The 20,382-nt window shown below is 46.2% G+C and overlaps 1 protein-coding gene across 1 annotated transcript in view; it reads left to right on the top strand.

Annotated features, from left to right (window-relative positions):
- The first annotated feature begins 1,051 nt into the window (after window positions 1-1,051).
- LOC142198289 (cytochrome P450 2K1-like) overlaps window positions 1,052-20,382 on the top strand; it is a 34,827-nt gene continuing 15,496 nt past the window's right edge. Inside the window, exons 1-6 of the mRNA XM_075269260.1 lie at window positions 1,052-1,128; window positions 3,100-3,282; window positions 4,019-4,181; window positions 5,570-5,719; window positions 17,079-17,239; window positions 18,675-18,851. Coding sequence (XP_075125361.1) covers window positions 3,106-3,282; window positions 4,019-4,181; window positions 5,570-5,719; window positions 17,079-17,239; window positions 18,675-18,851 — 828 coding nt within the window. The 5' untranslated portion in view covers window positions 1,052-1,128; window positions 3,100-3,105. The remainder of the gene's footprint in view (window positions 1,129-3,099; window positions 3,283-4,018; window positions 4,182-5,569; window positions 5,720-17,078; window positions 17,240-18,674; window positions 18,852-20,382) is intronic.

The raw sequence follows: 20,382 nt of genomic DNA, 5'->3' as shown, positions 1-20,382 counted from the left end.
AGAAGTCTTCTCCGCGCAGCATCCCCGCGGCATCTTCCAGCCCTGAATTCACTCTGCCAGGCATCGGGACTGGGCAGAACCGACTGCGCATGTCCACACTACAAGAAAATGGTCGGTTACAGTCAAAGCGACCATTTTCTTGTAGCGCGGGCATGCGCAGTTGGCTCTGCCCAGGCCCGATGCCTGGCAGAGTGAATTCAGAGCCGGGGGACGCTGCACGGAGAAGACTTCTAAAGGTAGGAGAAGAACCAGCGTTGATTGGCCGACTGTATAGCATTCAGCCAATCAATGCTGGTTCTGCATCGAATTTTTCCATTCGAATAGCGAGTGGTACACGATCGAGTACGAGTATTTTGAATACCGTAGTATTCAATCGAATACCTACTCGATAGAATACTATTCACTCATCTCTAGAAAGCAGTTAGAAGACTATGAAGAAGAGCACACTATACCCACATATAGTCCGGCACTGACTCTGTGTTTATAATCCTTTCCGTAATGTATATTGTTTGGTATGTATTTGTATCTGACCTCTACTCTGCGTTGTATATGACAAGTGACACTTCACCAGGAACTCTGCACTATGAGCTATGGGCTATGGGGCGGGCAGAGATTACAGAGCAACAGGTGAACCGAGTTTTTCATTAAAGGAAGGCTGAGATTTGTGCTCGGAGGTAATCCGAGTTTACCTGGTAAACAATATTATACATCTATGTGGAATGTAGACACCGTGGGAATGAGCTGTGCTGGCAACAATTGGCCGTACACCCCAAAACCTAGGGAACTAACTATTCAAAATCTGTTCCTATGTATTAGATATAGACCATAGGGTATCAGTCCTATCACTCCCGAGGTATAACATCCAGTCCTGCAGTCGCCTTTACAATCTTTCATTTCTAGATTTATTATGACTCTTGCAGGAGAAATCTTTCATTGCTACTGAGGACGGGCTCGGGTTCTGGGCTGTCTCAGACATGTGGGCGAGTCCTGTCAGTTGTTCTTCTGGTTACATATTACAAATAGAGGTAAAAGCTCACAGATACCTGCAGGACGGAAGAGACGAGTCCACCCATCTCATGCTGTCACTTCCAGTACAATAATACACCGCAGACCTCGGTGTAGGAGACGGTAGGTCCTCAATGCCTCATATTAACTCTACAGAGTCTGTTTCATACAACTACACTTTAGTCTAATGTATCTTTGCTGATATAGTGGTCCTGAGGTTGTCCCTATTGAACCGCAATATAATTCATTATGATTTAACCCCTAGATCTCCAAAGAGTAAAAGTAAGTCTATGAAGTTATTATTAACCATGTGGGGTATTAGGAAGACGTTTTGGTATATACTGTATGTATTCTGAAGTCTGAAAATCTACAGCTGCGCTATGATTATGAAGCTGCATATCAATCACGGTTGCGGCACAATTTTAATTGCGTTTCACGTCAGTTTATGACTATCTGAACATGTCAAACACCTTTGCAATAGTTGCAGGGTGATTGACGACTTCCTGATTTGATCACAATATGGACACAATGTAGCCATGTAGCATTAGGCTTAAGGGGATTCTATCACTAAAACACAGCTTTTTCTGCTTTAGACGTCGGAATAGCCTTTAGAAAGGCTAGTCGTCTCTTACCTTTAGACGTGGACTCCGTCACGCCGTTCCTTAGAAATACCGGTTTTTATCGGTATGCCAATGAGTTCTCTGCAGCAATGATGGCGGGCCCCAGCGCTCAAACGGCAATGGGGGCGTCCCCACTGCTGCCTGAGACACACTCTCCAGCGACGCCTTCTTCTTCAGCTGCCTCCTCCCCTTCTCTGTCGTCTTCTTTCTTCGTCAGCTCTGACGCCTGTGCAGTCTTGCCTTGCGGCCTCCAAAAGATGGCCGCTGGCCGGAATGCGCAGTCGGCTCCACCAGTGTCTCGTTGGCAGAGCCAACTGCGCAGGCGTCAGAACTGACGAAGAAGGAAGACAACAGAGAAGGGGAGGATGCAGTTGAAGAAGAAGGTGTCGCTGGAGAGAGGGTCTCTGGTAGCAGTGGGGATGCCCCCATCGCCGTTTGAGTGCTGGGGCCCGCCTTCATTGCTGCGGAGAACTCATTTGCATATCGGTAAAAACCGGAATGGCGCGGCGAAGACCACGTCTAAAGGCAAGAGACGAATAGCCTTTCTAAAGGCTATTCCGACATCTAAAGCAGAAAAAACAGTGTTTTAGCGGTAGAATCCCTTTAAGGTACTCACATACAATCTGTAGCCTTACAGTAATTCTGTGCCTATCAATAGCCATGAGGTTGTCCATAAGAAAAGGGCATGGTCTAAAAAAGCTAATCATAGATCAGGGGTAAGTAACCAAAAAGAGGAACAATAAGGGTATGTTCACACAGAGGAAACCTTTACCGCCCTGCGAATTCTCCTCGCAGCTAGCCGCGACGGGTGTTGATGCAGTGCACCGGCATCCTGCTCCTGATTAGGCCCAAATAAATAGGCCTAATAGGGAATGAGTCTCACACCATGGACACCGCAGCTGTCTAAGCCACGGAATCCCGGGGAAGAAAAGGCAAGTCGCTTCTTTTTCCTGCTAGCTGAAGAAAAATGGCTAGCGGGAATAAAGAGTGAGCGTCTCCCATTGAAATGAATGGGAGCCTTTTTGACGTGGAATTCGTCCACCCTAAGACAGTGAAAATCATGACGATGTACATGATATGATAAGTGTTATCACCCTGACATTTAGATGTTTTGATCCAAATTCAAATTAGTTCAGTTATTCCAAAGTTATAAGCCCTTTTAGTGTTCATACAAATGATTGTATCCTTTCCACGTGAGTGGTAACACTGTGGTTGTTCTAAGGCATGGTCTCTGTGTTCTTAATGTTAGGCAGTGTCATTGCCTACTTGGCTAGTAGAACCTAATTTGCATCAAGAATAAAAGGGCTTATATTTTTGGAATGGCTGAACAGATTTGAATAAACAAAACGATAGACAATGTCTATCAGACCACACATGTCACTGACCTGGCGACAAGCACCACAATCAGGGCACCTAGAAGACACGGTTGTACTTTCCCAATGGCACCTCTTATATATGGTTTATTCCCTTGCAGTTCATCATGGATCTGATCACTATTCTTGTGGGAATTGCTGTTATCCTGTTTTTGGTCATTTTCTTCAATAAGAATCAGAAAAAAGGCCGTTACAGTAATTTCCCTCCTGGACCAAAACCTCTACCGATCATTGGAAATGCCCTTCTGCTGGACCTGTCAAAGCCTCATAAAACATTATTGGAGGTAAATAGAATTTCTACTTTGCAGATAATTCTGCTGCTATAATGTTATAATTCCTACACCTGGTAGTACAGCGCCAACTATGGTGTCCGATTCAAAATCACTAGAGCACTATACAAGCAAAAACAGAAAATCCTTTCTAAAAGGAAGAGACATGGTCTATGTAAAGAGATATAATCCACGTCATAATCCCCCCCCCCCCCCCCCCGTATAATGGTGGTCTGTGGAGACCACCAGGCAACATGCCGCTCACAGAAAAAAGCGAGCTGCCCTTTCTTCAGGTGGATTCCGCAGCTCGTCGAGCCGCGGCGTTCACCTCGCGGCAGCTACCTCCGGAGTCGGCCCATTCATTTGAGCCTACTCCGGAGGGGGAAGCCGCGACTGACGGAAGCCACAATAGTCGTGGCAGGCGAATTTTGGCCCAAGATTGATGCAGCTCCCCGTGTTACTCTCAGTTCCATGCTCCCTTTGTGAATTTACCCGAAGAATACTGGTATATTTTATTTGGCAATGAGATCTTTGGTACCCATTAGGGTCCAGGGTCTGGAATTATCTGTCATGGATATAGCTACCCCCCTGATGACATATAATGGCCTATAAATGTACAGCTAGAGAGGAATCCCTATATACAATAGATCTGGGCCAGACCTTATTTCACTGGTATGCTGTATTCCAGGAGATGACTTAGATTTTTTGCATTATTTTAATAAGTCTTATCTTGTTCTTCTTGTTTTCACAGCTTTCTAAGAAATACGGCACAATTTTTAGCGTGCAAATAGGTTTCGATAAATTAGTGGTCCTGTGTGGTTATGAAACCATTAAAGACGCTCTGCTCAACCACGGGGATGAATTCTCTGATCGACCAAAACTAGAACTGTTTGCCAAAACTACAAAGGACCATGGTAACTGTGTATTCTTACTAACTATATGTATTTATTACTTTAAAAAAAAAAAAGTTTATCACCTTGGGGGCCAAAATTTCCTTTCCTTTGCATAGACTATAAAACAGGGTTCCAGATCCTATAATAACATAGAAATGTGTCTCAATGTTCACCATATCATGCAAGCATAGATTAAAGTAGGTACAGTATTTTTATTTTGATAATATTGTTCAGCTCTGTACAGAACATTTGTTTTGATGCCGCCAGGGCTTGCAGGAAGCTTGATTACTGCTGAAAGTGACTACAGTTGTCATGTTTTACAAAGTGTAACCTATTATTATAGTCACTGACTTCACATAGAAGATAGATCTGCTACTGAGATATTAGTTACTGCTGTACTGCTGCTCACTGGATGCTACATAATTGTCCTTCCATCAAGTATCACATGCCGTCTCCAAAGTATGGCTTACAGATAAACAATTAACTCTATGGAAGCAAAGAGTTATTAAATTGCACCTGTTTTATGACAAATATATGGTTCTGTAGCTTACTCCACACTCTGCACTTATATAACCATGGGTCTAGCAAATTTACTATAATTTTTAATTTGAAGATGACCTTTCAACACCAATAACAACTCCAGTTCTTAGCTTTGACTCTAGCCCCCACCAATCCTGAACTATCAGGGCAGTTAGTTGGTGTTTGATATGCTACTCAGGCTCTGTACTGTCAGGTGGGCAGTGTCTAGCAGGAACAGGCAAGAGGGTGTGACTTAGAGCTGCAGCCAATGTCAGAGTTCAGAATCACGCCCCTTTCCTGCTCCTGTCTGACACTGCCCTCCTGATAGTACAGAGCCTAAATAGCATATCAGGCACCAAAACTAACAGCATTATTTATTATGCTTACTTATATAGCGCCATCATATTCCGCAGCGCTTTACAGACATTGACAGTCACTGTCCCATATAGGGCTCACAATCTACAGTCTCTATCAGTATGTCTTTGATGTGTGGGAGGAAACCAGAGTACCCGGAGGAAACCCACGCAAACACGGGGAGAACATACAAACTCCTTGCAGATGTTGTCCTGGGCAGGATTCGAACCCAGGACTCCAGCGCTGCAAGGCTGTAGTGCTAACCACTGAGCCACCATGCAGAATTGATTGCTCTGGAACACTGAGGGCTAGAGAGAAATTTTAACTGTGGTAGAGTAAGTCGAGTAGCACCTAGAAAATGATGCAAAGCGCTGGACGTGGCAGAGGTGGTGAAAGGTCCTCAAAGTTCTGAGAAATAGGATGGGCTCAGAATTCTGGACTAATAACGGATTAGCATGCAAGGTAAAAATTCACTTTAGGGACATTTCTTTTTCTGTTATGAACAGCACAGGTTGATGTTTACGGTTTCTTTTCAGGTCTCATCTTTGCTAATGGAGAGAATTGGAAAGTGATGAGAAGATTTACTCTGTCTACCTTACGAGATTACGGGATGGGGAAGAAGGGCATAGAAGACAAGATCATCGATGAATCAAATTGCTTAGTTCAGGCATTTAAAGAGCATGGAGGTGAGAGTCTTATTCATCGCCCCAAAAATTCTGGAACTTGTCGTTGGCTGGAGTGGCAGAGAACAAGTGTACATACGTGGCTCAAAGGCAGAGCAGCACATCATGTGGGCATAGTGGAGATTAGGGTGCCAGCTAGCAAGATGGCAGAGCCAGTACCTTACCATTGAGATAGATAGGGCTTGTCTAAGGAGGTAGAGGATGAGCTGGAGAATAATGTGGTCTGCGTTATCAGTATAAGAGGGTGTCAAATGCTCTTTATTGTACATGCCCCATGCCTCGGAGAAAAGTTCAAAATGTGCTGGAGTCATCATCGGGCTATTAGCATCACATATGAATATGTCCCCTTGGTTTTATCTTACAACTAGTGATGCCTAATAGAGATGAGCGAACACTAAAATGTTCGAAGTTCGAAATTCGAATCGAACAGCCGCTCACTGTTCGTGTGTTCGAACGGGTTTCGAACCCCATTATAGTCTATGGGGAACAGATACTCGTTAAGGGGGAAACCCAAATCCGTGTCTGGAGGGTCACCAAGTCCACTATGACACCACAGGAAATGATGCCAACACCTCTGGAATGACACTGGGACAGCAGGGGAAGCATGTCTGGGGGCATCTAACACACCAAAGACCCTCTATTACCCCAACATCACAGCCTAACAACTACACACTTTACACACTCAATACCACCTCTCTGACAGTAGGAAAACACCTTGAAACATGTGTATTTGGCACTTGCAGTGAGGAGAGCTTGTCACCAGCAGTGAATTTGGCCCTTGTAGTAAGTTGAGGTTGGCACCAACATTTGTTTTGAAAATCAGGGTGGATTGAGCCTCTAACCAGCAGAGTTTGGGCAAATTCATGGTGGAGGGAGCCTCTAAAAACCCCAGTTTGGACCAATTCATGGTGGAGGGAGCCTCTAAAAACCCCAGTTTGGACCAATTCATGGTGGAGGGAGCCTCTAAAAAACCCAGTTTGGACCAATTCATGGTGGAGGGAGCCTCTAAACAGCCCAGTTTGGACCAATTCATGGTGGAGGGAGCCTCTAACCAGCAGAGTTGTGGGAAAGCAGGGTGGAGGGAGCCTCTAACCAGCCCAGTTTGGACCAATTCATGGTGGAGGGAGCCTCTAACCAGCCCAGTTTGGACCAATTCATGGTGGAGGGAGCCTCTAAAAACCCCAGTTTGGACCAATTCATGCTGGAGGGAGCCTCTAAACAGCCCAGTTTGGGCAAATTCATGGTGGAGGGAGCCTCTAAAAACCCCAGTTTGGACCAATTCATGGTGGAGGGAGCCTCTAAAAACCCCAGTTTGGACCAATTCATGGTGGAGGGAGCCTCTAAAAACCCCAATTTGGACCAATTCATGGTGGAGGGAGCCTCTAAACAGCCCAGTTTGGGCAAATTCATGGTGGAGGGAGCCTCTAAAAACCCCAGTTTGGACCAATTCATGATGGAGGGAGCCTCTAAAAACCCCAGTTTGGACCAATTCATGGTGGAGGGAGCCTCTAAAAAACCCAGTTTGGACCAATTCATGGTGGAGGGAGCCTCTAAACAGCCCAGTTTGGGCAAATTCATGGTGGAGGGAGCCTCTAAAAACCCCAGTTTGGACCAATTCATGGTGGAGGGAGCCTCTAAAAACCCCAGTTTGGACCAATTCATGCTGGAGGGAGCCTCTAAACAGCCCAGTTTGGGCAAATTCATGGTGGAGGGAGCCTCTAAAAACCCCAGTTTGGACCAATTCATGGTGGAGGGAGCCTCTAAAAACCCCAGTTTGGACCAATTCATGCTGGAGGGAGCCTCTAAAAACCCCAGTTTGGACCAATTCATGGTGGAGGGAGCCTCTAAAAACCCCAGTTTGGACCAATTCATGGTGGAGGGAGCCTCTAAAAACCCCAGTTTGGACCAATTCATGGTGGAGGGAGCCTCTAAACAGCCCAGTTTGGACCAATTCATGGTGGAGGGAGCCTCTAAAAACCCCAATTTGGACCAATTCATGGTGGAGGGAGCCTCTAACCAGCCCAGTTTGGACCAATTCATGGTGGAGGGAGCCTCTAAAAAAACCAGTTTGGACCAATTCATGGTGGAGGGAGCCTCTAAAAACCCCAGTTTGGACCAATTCATGGTGGAGGGAGCCTCTAAAAACCCCAGTTTGGACCAATTCATGCTGGAGGGAGCCTCTAAACAGCCCAGTTTGGGCAAATTCATGGTGGAGGGAGCCTCTAAAACCCCCAGTTTGGACCAATTCATGGTGGAGGGAGCCTCTAAAAACCCCAGTTTGGACCAATTCATGGTGGAGGGAGCCTCTAAACAGCCCAGTTTGGACCAATTCATGGTGGAGGGAGCCTCTAAAAACCCCAATTTGGACCAATTCATGGTGGAGGGAGCCTCTAAAAACCCCAATTTGGACCAATTCATGGTGGAGGGAGCCTCTAAACAGCCCAGTTTGGGCAAATTCATGGTGGAGGGAGCCTCTAAAAACCCCAGTTTGGACCAATTCATGGTGGAGGGAGCCTCTAAAAACCCCAGTTTGGACCAATTCATGGTGGAGGGAGCCTCTAAAAAACCCAGTTTGGACCAATTCATGGTGGAGGGAGCCTCTAAACAGCCCAGTTTGGGCAAATTCATGGTGGAGGGAGCCTCTAAAAACCCCAGTTTGGACCAATTCATGGTGGAGGGAGCCTCTAAAAACCCCAGTTTGGACCAATTCATGGTGGAGGGAGCCTCTAAAAACCCCAGTTTGGACCAATTCATGGTGGAGGGAGCCTCTAAAACCCCAGTTTGGACCAATTCATGGTGGAGGGAGCCTCTAAACAGCCCAGTTTGGACCAATTCATGGTGGAGGGAGCCTCTAAAAACCCCAATTTGGACCAATTCATGGTGGAGGGAGCCTCTAACCAGCCCAGTTTGGACCAATTCATGGTGGAGGGAGCCTCTAACCAGCCCAGTTTGGGCAAATTCATGGTGGAGGGAGCCTCTAAAAACCCCAGTTTGGACCAATTCATGGTGGAGGGAGCCTCTAAAAACCTCAGTTTGGACCAATTCATGGTGGAGGGAGCCTCTAAAAAACCCAGTTTGGACCAATTCATGGTGGAGGGAGCCTCTAAACAGCCCAGTTTGGGCAAATTCATGGTGGAGGGAGCCTCTAAAAACCCCAGTTTGGACCAATTCATGGTGGAGGGAGCCTCTAAAAACCCCAGTTTGGACCAATTCATGGTGGAGGGAGCCTCTAAAAACCCCAGTTTGGACCAATTCATGGTGGAGGGAGCCTCTAAAAACCCCAGTTTGGACCAATTCATGGTGGAGGGAGCCTCTAAACAGCCCAGTTTGGACCAATTCATGGTGGAGGGAGCCTCTAAAAACCCCAATTTGGACCAATTCATGGTGGAGGGAGCCTCTAAAAACCCCAATTTGGACCAATTCATGGTGGAGGGAGCCTCTAAACAGCCCAGTTTGGGCAAATTCATGGTGGAGGGAGCCTCTAAAAACCCCAGTTTGGACCAATTCATGGTGGAGGGAGCCTCTAAAAACCCCAGTTTGGACCAATTCATGGTGGAGGGAGCCTCTAAAAAACCCAGTTTGGACCAATTCATGGTGGAGGGAGCCTCTAAACAGCCCAGTTTGGGCAAATTCATGGTGGAGGGAGCCTCTAAAAACCCCAGTTTGGACCAATTCATGGTGGAGAGAGCCTCTAAAAACCCCAGTTTGGACCAATTCATGGTGGAGGGAGCCTCTAAAAACCCCAGTTTGGACCAATTCATGGTGGAGGGAGCCTCTAAAAACCCCAGTTTGGACCAATTCATGGTGGAGGGAGCCTCTAAACAGCCCAGTTTGGACCAATTCATGGTGGAGGGAGCCTCTAAAAACCCCAATTTGGACCAATTCATGGTGGAGGGAGCCTCTAACCAGCCCAGTTTGGACCAATTCATGGTGGAGGGAGCCTCTAACCAGCCCAGTTTGGACCAATTCATGGTGGAGGGAGCCTCTAAAAACCCCAATTTGGACCAATTCATGGTGGAGGGAGCCTCTAACCAGCCCAGTTTGGGCAAATTCATGGTGGAGGGAGCCTCTAACCAGCAGAGTTGTGGGAAAGCAGGGTGGAGGGAGCCTCTAACCAGCAGAGTTGGTGGAAATCAGGGTGGAGGGAGCCTCTAACCAGCAGAGTTGGGGGAAATCATGTTGGAGGGAGCCTAGTATTAGCAGAATTGTGCAACGCTTATGGTGGATGAGTATGAGGATGCGGAGGAATTGGAGAGGTTGAGTACAGACATGGAGTTTCATGTTGGGGTGCTTTACACAGGTGGGCACAAAAATGAAGGCTCTATCCAGTGGTGGTTCATTTTTATCAAAGTGAGCCGGTCGGCACTCTCAGCTGACAGACGGGTGCGCTTGTCAGTGATGATGCCACCGGCTGCACTGAACACCCTCTCAGATAGGACGCTGGCGGCAGGACAGGACAGCACCTCCAAGGCATATAGGGCAAGTTCAAGCCACAGGTCCAACTTCGACACCCAATACGTGTAGGGCGCAGAGGGGTCGGAGAGGACAGGGCTGTGGTCGGAAAGGTATTCCCGCAACATGCGCCTATACTTCTCACGCCTGGTGACACTAGGACCCTCTGTGGCGGCACTTTGGCGAGGGGGTGCCATCAAGGTGTCCCAGACCTTAGACAGTGTGCCCCTCGTTTGTGTGGACCGGTGAGAACTTGGTCGCCTACTGGAGGAACTGTCCTCCCTGCCGCCAACGTCACATGCTGGAAACATCTCCATCATATTCTGCACCAATTGCCTGTGGCAAGCATTGATGCGATTGGCCCTCCCCTCTACCGGAATAAAAGACGAGATGTTGTTTTTATACCGGGGGTCAAGGATAGCAAAGATCCAGTACTGGTTGTCCTCCATGATTTTGACAATACGCTTGTCGGTTGTAAAGCACCCCAACATGAACTCAGCCATGTCTGCCACAGTGTTAGTTGGCATGACTCCTCTGGCCCCACCGGAAAGTTCAATCTCCATTTCCTCCTCATCCTCCATGTCTACCCATCCGCGCTGCAACAATGGGACGATTCGAAGTTGCCCGGAAGCCTCCTGTATCACCATCACATCATCGGACAACTCTTCTTCCTCCTCCTCCTCCTCCTCCATTAAACGCGATGAAGCGGACAGATGTGTGGACCTACTCTCCAGCTGTGACGGATCGGATGCTATCCCTGACTCCTCTGTGTGATCTGAGTTATCCCTGATGTCAATCAGGGATTCTCTCAGAACACACAAGAGCGGGATTGTAAGGCTCACCATCGCATCCTCAGAGCTCACCCTCCTTGTGGACTCCTCAAACACCCGTAGGATGTCACAAAGGTCTCTCATCCATGGCCACTCATGGATGAGAAACTGAGGCAGCTGACTTTGTGGCACCCTAGGGTTTTGTAGCTGGTATTCCATCAAAGGTCTCTGCTGCTCAACCACTCTATTCAACATCTGAAACGTTGAGTTCCAGCGTGTGGGGACGTCGCACAAAAGCCGGTGTTGTGGCACATGCAGGCGTTGCTGGAGAGATTTTAAGCTAGCAGCGGCTACTGTCGACTTGCGAAAGTAGGCGCACATGCGCCGCACTTTCACCAGTAGCTCTGGAACATTGGGGTAGCTCTTTAGGAAACGTTGCACCACCAGGTTGAAGACGTGGGCCAGGCATGGAACATGTTGGAGTCCGGCAAGCTCCAGAGCTGCTACCAGGTTCCGGCCGTTATCACAAACGACCATGCCTGGGCCCAGGTGCAGCGGCTCAAACCATATTGCCGTCTCATCGAGGAGGGCATCCCTCACCTCGGAGGCAGTGTGCTGTCTGTCCCCCAAGCTGATCAGCTTCAGCACAGCCTGCTGACATCTACCAACGCCAGTGCTGCAACGTTTCCAGGAGGAGGAGGCGGTAGAGGAGGAGGAGGAGGGGGGTGTTCTTCTCGTGTCCCTGCCAGGAATGTTAGGCGGGGAGACGAGGTACACCGGGCCAGTTTGGGAAGCAGTCCCAGCCTCAACTACATTCACCCAGTGTGCCGTCAGTGAAATGTAGCGTCCCTGTCCGCATGCACTTGTCCACGCGTCGGTGGTCAAGTGGACCTTTGTGCAAAGCGCGGAACTAAGGGCCCGCCTGATGTTGAGTGACACGTGCTGGTGCAAGGCGGGGACGGCACACCGGGAGAAGTAGTGACGGCTAGGGACGGCATAGCGAGGTGCCGCAGTTGCCATCAGGTCCAGGAAGGCGGGAGTTTCAACAAGCCGGAACGCCAACATCTCCTGGGCCAGCAGTTTAGCGATGTTGGCGTTCAAGGCTTGCGCGTGTGGGTGGTTAGCAGTGTATTTCTGCCGCCGCTCCAATGTCTGAGAGATGGTGGGTTGTTGTAAAGAAGCGCCTGATGGTGCCTTTGATGGTGCAGGAGAAGGAGATAAGACAGGAACAGGGGAGGATGAGGGAGAAGTCAACAAAGTGGCGGCGGCAGATGAAGTGGTGTCCTGGCTCGTCCTCTGGAGTGCATCGCCAGCACAGTCAGCAGTGGCAGTGGCAGAGGCAGAGGCAGTGGCAGAGGCAGTGGCAGTGGCGTGAACGGCAGGCGGCCTTTGTCCTGCCGTTGCTGCCTGCCACTGATTCCAGTGCTTGGATTCCAAATGACGGCGCATTGAAGTGGTGGACAGGTTGCTCTTCTCAGAGCCCCTAATCAATTTCGAGAGGCAAATTGTGCAGACAACACTATATCTGTCCTCGGCGCATTCCTTGAAAAAACTCCACACCTTCGAGAAACGTGCCCTCGAGGTGGGAGTTTTTTGGGGCTGGGTACGAACTGGAACATCTTGGGAGATTCCGGGTGTGGCCTGGCTTCGCCTAAGCTGCTGACCTCTGCCTCTGCCTCTAGCTACCCTTTTTGGTGCTGCACTTGCCTCAACATCCACACTACTTTCCCCGCTTGACATCCCCCCTGTCCAGGTCGGGTCAGTGTCCTCATCATCCACCACTTCCTCTTCCAACTCCTGTCTCATCTCCTCCTCCCGCACAATGCGCCGGTCAACTGGATGCCTTGACGGCAACTGCGTCACATCATCGTCGATGAGGGTGGGTTGCTGGTCATCCACCACCAAATCGAACGGAGATGGAGGAGACTCTAGTGTTTGAGCATCTGGACACAGATGCTCCTCTGTTAGGTTCGTGGAATCGTGACGTGGAGAGGCAGGTTGAGGGACAATGAAAGGAGCGGAGAACAGCTCTGGGGAGCAGGAACAGTTGGGGTTATTGTTCTGTGAAGCTTGGGAATTTTGGGAGGAAGGAGGACAAGACTGTTGGGTAATAGGAGGAGAGGAGGCAGAGTCTGACTGGCTGCTGGACAATGTGCTGTAAGCGTTCTCTGACAGCCATTGCAAGACCTGTTCCTGGTTCTCGGGCCTACTAAGGTTTGTACCCTGCAGTTTAGTTAATGTGGCAAGCAACCCTGGCACTGTGGAGTGGCGCAATGCTTGCTGCCCCACAGGAGTAGGCACGGGACGCCCTGTGGTTTCACTGCTACCTTGCTCCCCAGAACCATTCCCCCGACCTCGCCCACGGCCTCGTCCACGTCCCTTTCCGGGAGCCTTGCGCATTTTGAATTCCCAGTTAGAAATTGGCACTATATACCAGTAGCAAAAATTGTGGGTGCACGTAACCCCAATATATTCTTTAAATTCCCAGTCAGACAATGGCACTATATACCAGTAGCAAGAAATGAGGGTATTTATAACCCCAATATATTCTTTGAATTACCAGTCAGAAACTGGCACTATATGTCAGTAGCAAGAAATGAGGGTATTTGTAACCCCAATATATTCTTTGAATTCCCAGTCAGACAATGGCACTATATACCAGTAGCAAGAAATGAGGGTATTTATAACCCCAATATATTCTTTGAATTACCAGTCAGAAACTGGCACTATATGGCAGTAGCAAGAAATGAGGGTATTTATAACCCCAATATATTCTTTGAATTCCCAGTCAGACAATGGCACTGTATACCAGTAGTAAAAATTGTGGGTGCACGTAACCCCAATATATTCTTTGAATTACCAGTCAGAAACTGGCACTGTTTACCAGTAGTAAAAATTGTGGGTGCACGTAACCCCAATATATTCTTTGAATTCCCAGTCAGAAACTGGCACTGTATACCAGTAGTAAAAATTGTGGGTGCACGTAACCCCAATATATTCTTTGAATTCCCAGTCAGAAACTGGCACTATATGGCAGTAGCAAGAAATGAGGGTATTTATAACCCCAATATATTCTTTGAATTCCCAGTCAGAAACTGGCACTGTATACCAGTAGTAAAAATTGTGGGTGCACGTAACCCCAATATATTCTTTGAATTCCCAGTCAGAAACTGGCACTGTATACCAGTAGTAAAAATTGTGGGTGCACGTAACCCCAATATATTCTTTGAATTCCCAGTCAGAAACTGGCACTGTATAATAGTAGTAAAAATTGTGGGTGCACGTAACCCCAATATATTCTTTGAATTACCAGTCAGACAATGGCACTATATACCAGTAGCAAGAAATGGGGGTATTTATAACCCCAATATATTCTTTGAATTCCCAGTCAGAAACTGGCACTGTATACCAGTAGTAAAAATTGTGGGTGCACGTAACCCCAATATATTCTTTGAATTCCCAGTCAGACAATGGCACTATATACCAGTAGCAAGAAATGAGGGTATTTATAACCCCAATATATTCTTTGAATTCCCAGTCAGAAACTGGCACTGTATACCAGTAGTAAAAATTGTGGGTGCACGTAACCCCAATATATTCTTTGAATTCCCAGTCAGACAATGGCACTATATACCAGTAGCAAGAAATGAGGGTATTTATAACCCCAATATATTCTTTGAATTCCCAGTCAGACAATGGCACTGTATACCAGTAGTAAAAATTGTGGGTGCACGTAACCCCAATATATTCTTTGAATTCCCAGTCAGAAACTGGCACTGTATACCAGTAGTAAAAATTGTGGGTGCACGTAACCCCAATATATTCTTTGAATTCCCAGTCAGAAACTGGCACTGTATACCAGTAGTAAAAATTGTGGGTGCACGTAACCCCAATATATTCTTTGAATTCCCAGTCAGACAATGGCACTATATACCAGTAGCAAGAAATGAGGGTATTTATAACCCCAATATATTCTTTGAATTCCCAGTCAGAAACTGGCACTGTATACCAGTAGTAAAAATTGCGGGTGCAAGTAATCCCAATATATTCTTTGAATTCCCAGTCAGAAACTGGCACTGTATACCAGTAGTAAAAATTGTGGGTGCACGTAACCCCAATATATTCTTTGAATTCCCAGTCAGAAACTGGCACTGTATACCAGTAGTAAAAATTGTGGGTGCACGTAACCCCAATATATTCTTTGAATTACCAGTCAGAAACTGGCACTATATGGCAGTAGCAAGAAATGAGGGTATTTGTAACCCCAATATATTCTTTGAATTCCCAGTCAGAAACTGGCACTGTATACCAGTAGTAAAAATTGTGGGTGCACGTAACCCCAATATATTCTTTGAATTCCCAGTCAGACAATGGCACTATATACCAGTAGCAAGAAATGAGGGTATTTATAACCCCAGTATATTCTTTGAATTCCCAGTCAGACAATAACACTGAATACCAGTAGTAAAAATTGTGGGTGCACGTAACCCCAATATATTCTTTGAATTCCCAGTCAGAAACTGGCACTATATGGCAGTAGCAAGAAATGAGGGTATTTATAACCCCAATATATTCTTTGAATTCCCAGTCAGACAATGGCACTGTATACCAGTAGTAAAAATTGTGGGTGCACGTAACCCCAATATATTCTTTGAATTCCCAGTTAGAAACTGGCACTGTATACCAGTAGTAAAAATTGTGGGTGCACGTAACCCCAATATATTCTTTGAATTCCCAGTCAGAAACTGGCACTATATGGCAGTAGCAAGAAATGAGGGTATTTATAACCCCAATATATTCTTTGAATTCCCAGTCAGAAACTGGCACTGTATACCAGTAGTAAAAATTGTGGGTACACGTAACCCCAATATATTCTTTGAATTCCCAGTCAGAAACTGGCACTGTATACCAGTAGTAAAAATTGTGGGTGCACGTAACCCCAATATATTCTTTGAATTACCAGTCAGAAACTGGCACTATATGGCAGTAGCAAGAAATGAGGGTATTTATAACCCAATATATTCTTTGAATTCCCAGTCAGACAATGGCACTATATGGCAGTAGCAAGAAATGAGGGTATTTGTAACCCCAATATATTCTTTGAATTCCCAGTCAGAAACTGGCACTGTATACCAGTAGTAAAAATTGTGGGTGCACGTAACCCCAATATATTCTTTGAATTCCCAGTCAGACAATGGCACTATATGGCAGTAGCAAAAATAGTGGGTGTATATAGCCCCAATTCTATTGCTAGGGGACTTGCAGGGTATTTCTGGGGTGAAGGTGGGGGGGCACACCGTTGGAACGGGTATCGGGGGTATATATCGGGTATACGGGAATACACTGACAGTGTATTCCATTCAGGATCCTGGGAAAGCTGGGTTGCGGCGATTGAGCCCGTCAGTGCCACGTTACACTGACAAGCTTCTCCCTGGAATTTAGCTCTTACAAGAGCTGTTGTGGTTGTCTTCTCCTTCCTATCCTAGCCTGTCCCTGCCTACCCAGAATCTAAGCCCTAGCTAGCTGGACGGAAACCTCCGTCCTCGGTGAATTGCAAGCTCAGAATGACGCGAACCTGGGCGGCGCTGTTCTTTTAAATTAGAGGTCACATGTTTTCGGCAGCCAATGGGTTTTGCCTACTTTTTTCAACGTCACCGGTGTCGTAGTTCTTGTCCCACCTACCCTGCGCTGTTATTGGAGCAAAAAAGGCACCAGGGAAGGTGGTAGGGGAATCGAGTAATGGCGCACTTTACCACGCGGTGTTCGATTCGATTCGAACATGCCGAACAGCCTAATATCCGATCGAACATGAGTTCGATAGAACACTGTTCGCTCATCTCTAATGCCTAATACTGACATGTGAATAAGGGCTTATTGGCACAATCCTTAGTCATGTACTCACCATAGTTGATCTGTCTGCTCAGTGGTTCATGGTGGCATTGGCCATTGGCCAGTAGGGCAATGTGCTGTATCAATGGGGATACTACATGTCCATTGAAATGGGATGTGTGAATAATTTCACTTGTAAACTGTTTATTTAGCATAACACTTCCAAAATGGAGAACCCCTTGTATGGATATATGTATTCAGTATATATTCAATGTAAATGCTGATTACTTTTGTCAAATTTCTTGTTTCAGGAAAACCTTTTGATAACCTGCAAATAATCAATACTGCGGTGGCCAATATCATTGTGTCCACTGTCATTGGTGTGAGATTTGATTATGAAGATCCCACCATAAAGAAGCTTGTCAATTTAATTAATGAGAATATCAGACTACTTGGCAGTCCTTTGGTCCGGGTAAGTTGTCCTCGTGTTGATTAACCAGGATAGGTCAGACCCTAGAGTATAATAGATGGAGACCCAGAGGAGGTATAAAAAAAAAAAATCCAAAAAACCCCGAAAAACTCACTCACCTTCCAGTCTCCTTGCTCAGTCCATCACTCGCTCTCCGCCTCCTCAGTGATGTCATGCAACAGTTAAGATGCTGAGTGTCATGATGTCACTGGTGGCCCAATCAGCCATGAGCCTAGTTGCATGGAGAGTCACTAGGAGAGCACAAGAAGGCGTGAGGAGGTCCAAAAGAGGTAATGGAAGGTGAGTGTGATTTTTTTTTTTTTTTTCACCTCCCTTGGACCTCCACCTTTTATACTCTGGGGCCTGAAGAGACCTCAGAGTATAATGTAGTGGCCATTTTAGTTTGCATGAGACAAATCTCCATTTGTTTGGGTTTGTAAAAAGAAAAAAAAAAAACTAACATTTTGGAATACTTGGCTTGAACTTAGCTCGGTATGGGTTGGTTTGTCCATCTCTAAGTAAGACCTGCAGCCCCATCCGCTCTATACTTAAATAGGAACCAGGGTATACTTGGGCTAGGGGCTTGAAAACCCAATTAATGTTCAGTTTCCTTTTTCCAATACTCTACATGCAGGATAGATGATAGATGATAATCCCATGGTGCTGTACATTATTATATTAATTCCATGATGCTGTACATTTCAGGGTTTACATATGGTACACAAAATATACAAAACAAATAAAATACTAAGGCCCGGTTCACATCTGCTTTTGGGTTTACTTCAGTGGAGTCCCCATGGGTCCCCTACCTTCCCCCATACAGAAACCAATACACATTAAAAAGCATTTACGGTACCTTCAGGAAACCCACGGACCCTTTAGCCTATAATGGGGTCCGTGTGGTTTCCTCTTGGTTTTTGCATGAAACCTGCAGAGAAAAAAGTGCTGCTTGCAGTTTCTGTACCACTTTGAGGGGATGTCACAAACAGCATCAAATATCCTGTAAAGAAATTGGTGACCCAATAGGTTTTTATCATGAAGACGCAATTATTCAATATTGTACACCACCATCCAGATGAAAAGTCGAGTGACTAAATCAGGAGGGGGTACTAAGTGTATGTACACTGAAGTCACATCGTGAAGGCTACCTCATCGGGGGCATTCAGGTTTGCTCTGTGCTCCATATACTGAGGAACACATTGTTCCATTGAGATTGCTCAGTCCCAGAGACAGTTATTGCAAAATATTCAAGACCTTTTTTGACTAAATCTTGTATCACACATAATAGATTCCTGTAATTAAAGATGTTCATTTCACAAAAATTTTTTTTATTGAAATGAAGATACTTTTGAAATTTTTTTTATTTTACGACAAGATATTTGTATGATCATAAACCACAATGATGTTTTATACCTTTCTTTTGTTGCTTGCTATAAAGCTGTACAACAGTTATCCTTATCTGATCCACTGGATGCCTGGCCCGCACAAAAAAGTTTTTGTAAACATGAAGGAGATGCATGACTTTATAAGAGAGACATTTACGAGACAGAGGAAGGAGCTGGACATCAATGACCAGAGGAACCTGGTTGACGCCTATCTTACCAAGCAACAAGAGGTAAATTCTAGATTTCAACAGGTATAACCCCATGAGGCTTATGTCAATTGCCCCATTTCACGGGAAAAAAATCCTTCCCGACTGCAATCCGGCAGTCAGTATAAAACCCTGGATCAATGTGTCCTTAAAATATAGAATCCATAACCCATAATATTGTTCTCTTCAAGAAAGGCATCCAGGCCCTCATAAGGACCTATGCATACATATAGTATCTCATAGATGGATGACCTTGACCATTGTAGCTTCTGTGAGTATTGTAGCCGGGTTGGCATCCACATCCAATGTACCTGGGCAAGTGCCAGGGCTCACAACACCTGGAAGGGGTGTACCAAGCATCTACAATGTTCATTCTGAGTCCATATGGTTCACTAAGGCAACCCACTTCACCTGAATGGTCAACCTATTGGTGTCATAAAGACTCAAAAGATTATATATGGAGAGTCTGCAGTAAACCTATATACTGTATATTATCAGTGGGCTCACAATCAGGGTATGAACGCTACTCTTCACAATCATCAAGCCTATATAATAATAGCTGTGACATCGTAGTAGGAGTTATCGTCTGATTGCCGAATACACTAATGGCTGACAATGCTTTATGACCAATAGGAATGGTTGACAGCTAAACCACATACTCCTAATAAGACTCATGTGCCCAAGTCTGTGCAAATCCAAAAAACTTAAACCCAATATGAAGAGGCACCTATATAGACCTGCGCGATATGAACACGGTCACATATAGTATCCGTTCAGGGGGACAAGGTGCGGACGGCGCATGCATGCTCGCCTGAATGTTCGTTGACCTAAAGATATTGGACTTAATCTCCAGACAGAAACAAGTGGAGCAATGTGTGCATGTCAGGTTTTTGTACAAGCTTGCACTATATTGTTCCCCCATTTTCAGAGGGACATCTGTAGGGTGGAAGTTTCCCTTTCTTCCCACAGATCGTTTACCCTGGTAATCGCTGCTGGCTTTGTCTGCATGGAGACCAGCATTAAGTGTGTAGTCTATGCTCCATCATGGGTTCTTATAAACTGTGCTAAATCAGGAACCTTCTCTCCAGGTTTACGCAATGCAACTTAAAGCACGACAGGGCATCTCTTTGCTCCTGGACTGACCAGGTCATCACGCTCCCCAGACTAGGCAGCTGAACAACAGAAGAATACACTGTCTACCAATAAGTATTTTAACCCCTGTAGTAGAATAGAAAACACCATTTCTTCCTATCCAATAGTTGGTAGATCCCAGCAGATACTTCCTTACGGATGGGATTGATGGACACAATACTCCTGGACGCCTGGTGACACTCCTGTGTATGTGAGCCATCGGTTGGGTGCGGTTTCTCTGGCCAGCACTCGTCGGTCTCTATCTCCCAGTTTCGGGGATCTGCCGACTCGGGGCACGTTCCGACAATCACCGCTCACCTTCCACTTCGTAATCACATAGACCACTGTCGATTTTGGGTAATTCAGTTCACTTGCTATGTTCCTTAACGATCGACCATTTCTGTGGTACCCCACAATTACCCCT

The sequence above is a fragment of the Leptodactylus fuscus genome, chromosome 3, assembly GCF_031893055.1.
Source record: "Leptodactylus fuscus isolate aLepFus1 chromosome 3, aLepFus1.hap2, whole genome shotgun sequence".
Taxonomy (NCBI): Eukaryota; Metazoa; Chordata; class Amphibia; order Anura; family Leptodactylidae; genus Leptodactylus; species Leptodactylus fuscus.
The sequence above is the reverse complement of the archived record's forward strand: the minus strand, read 5'-3'. Positions and strand labels throughout refer to the sequence as shown.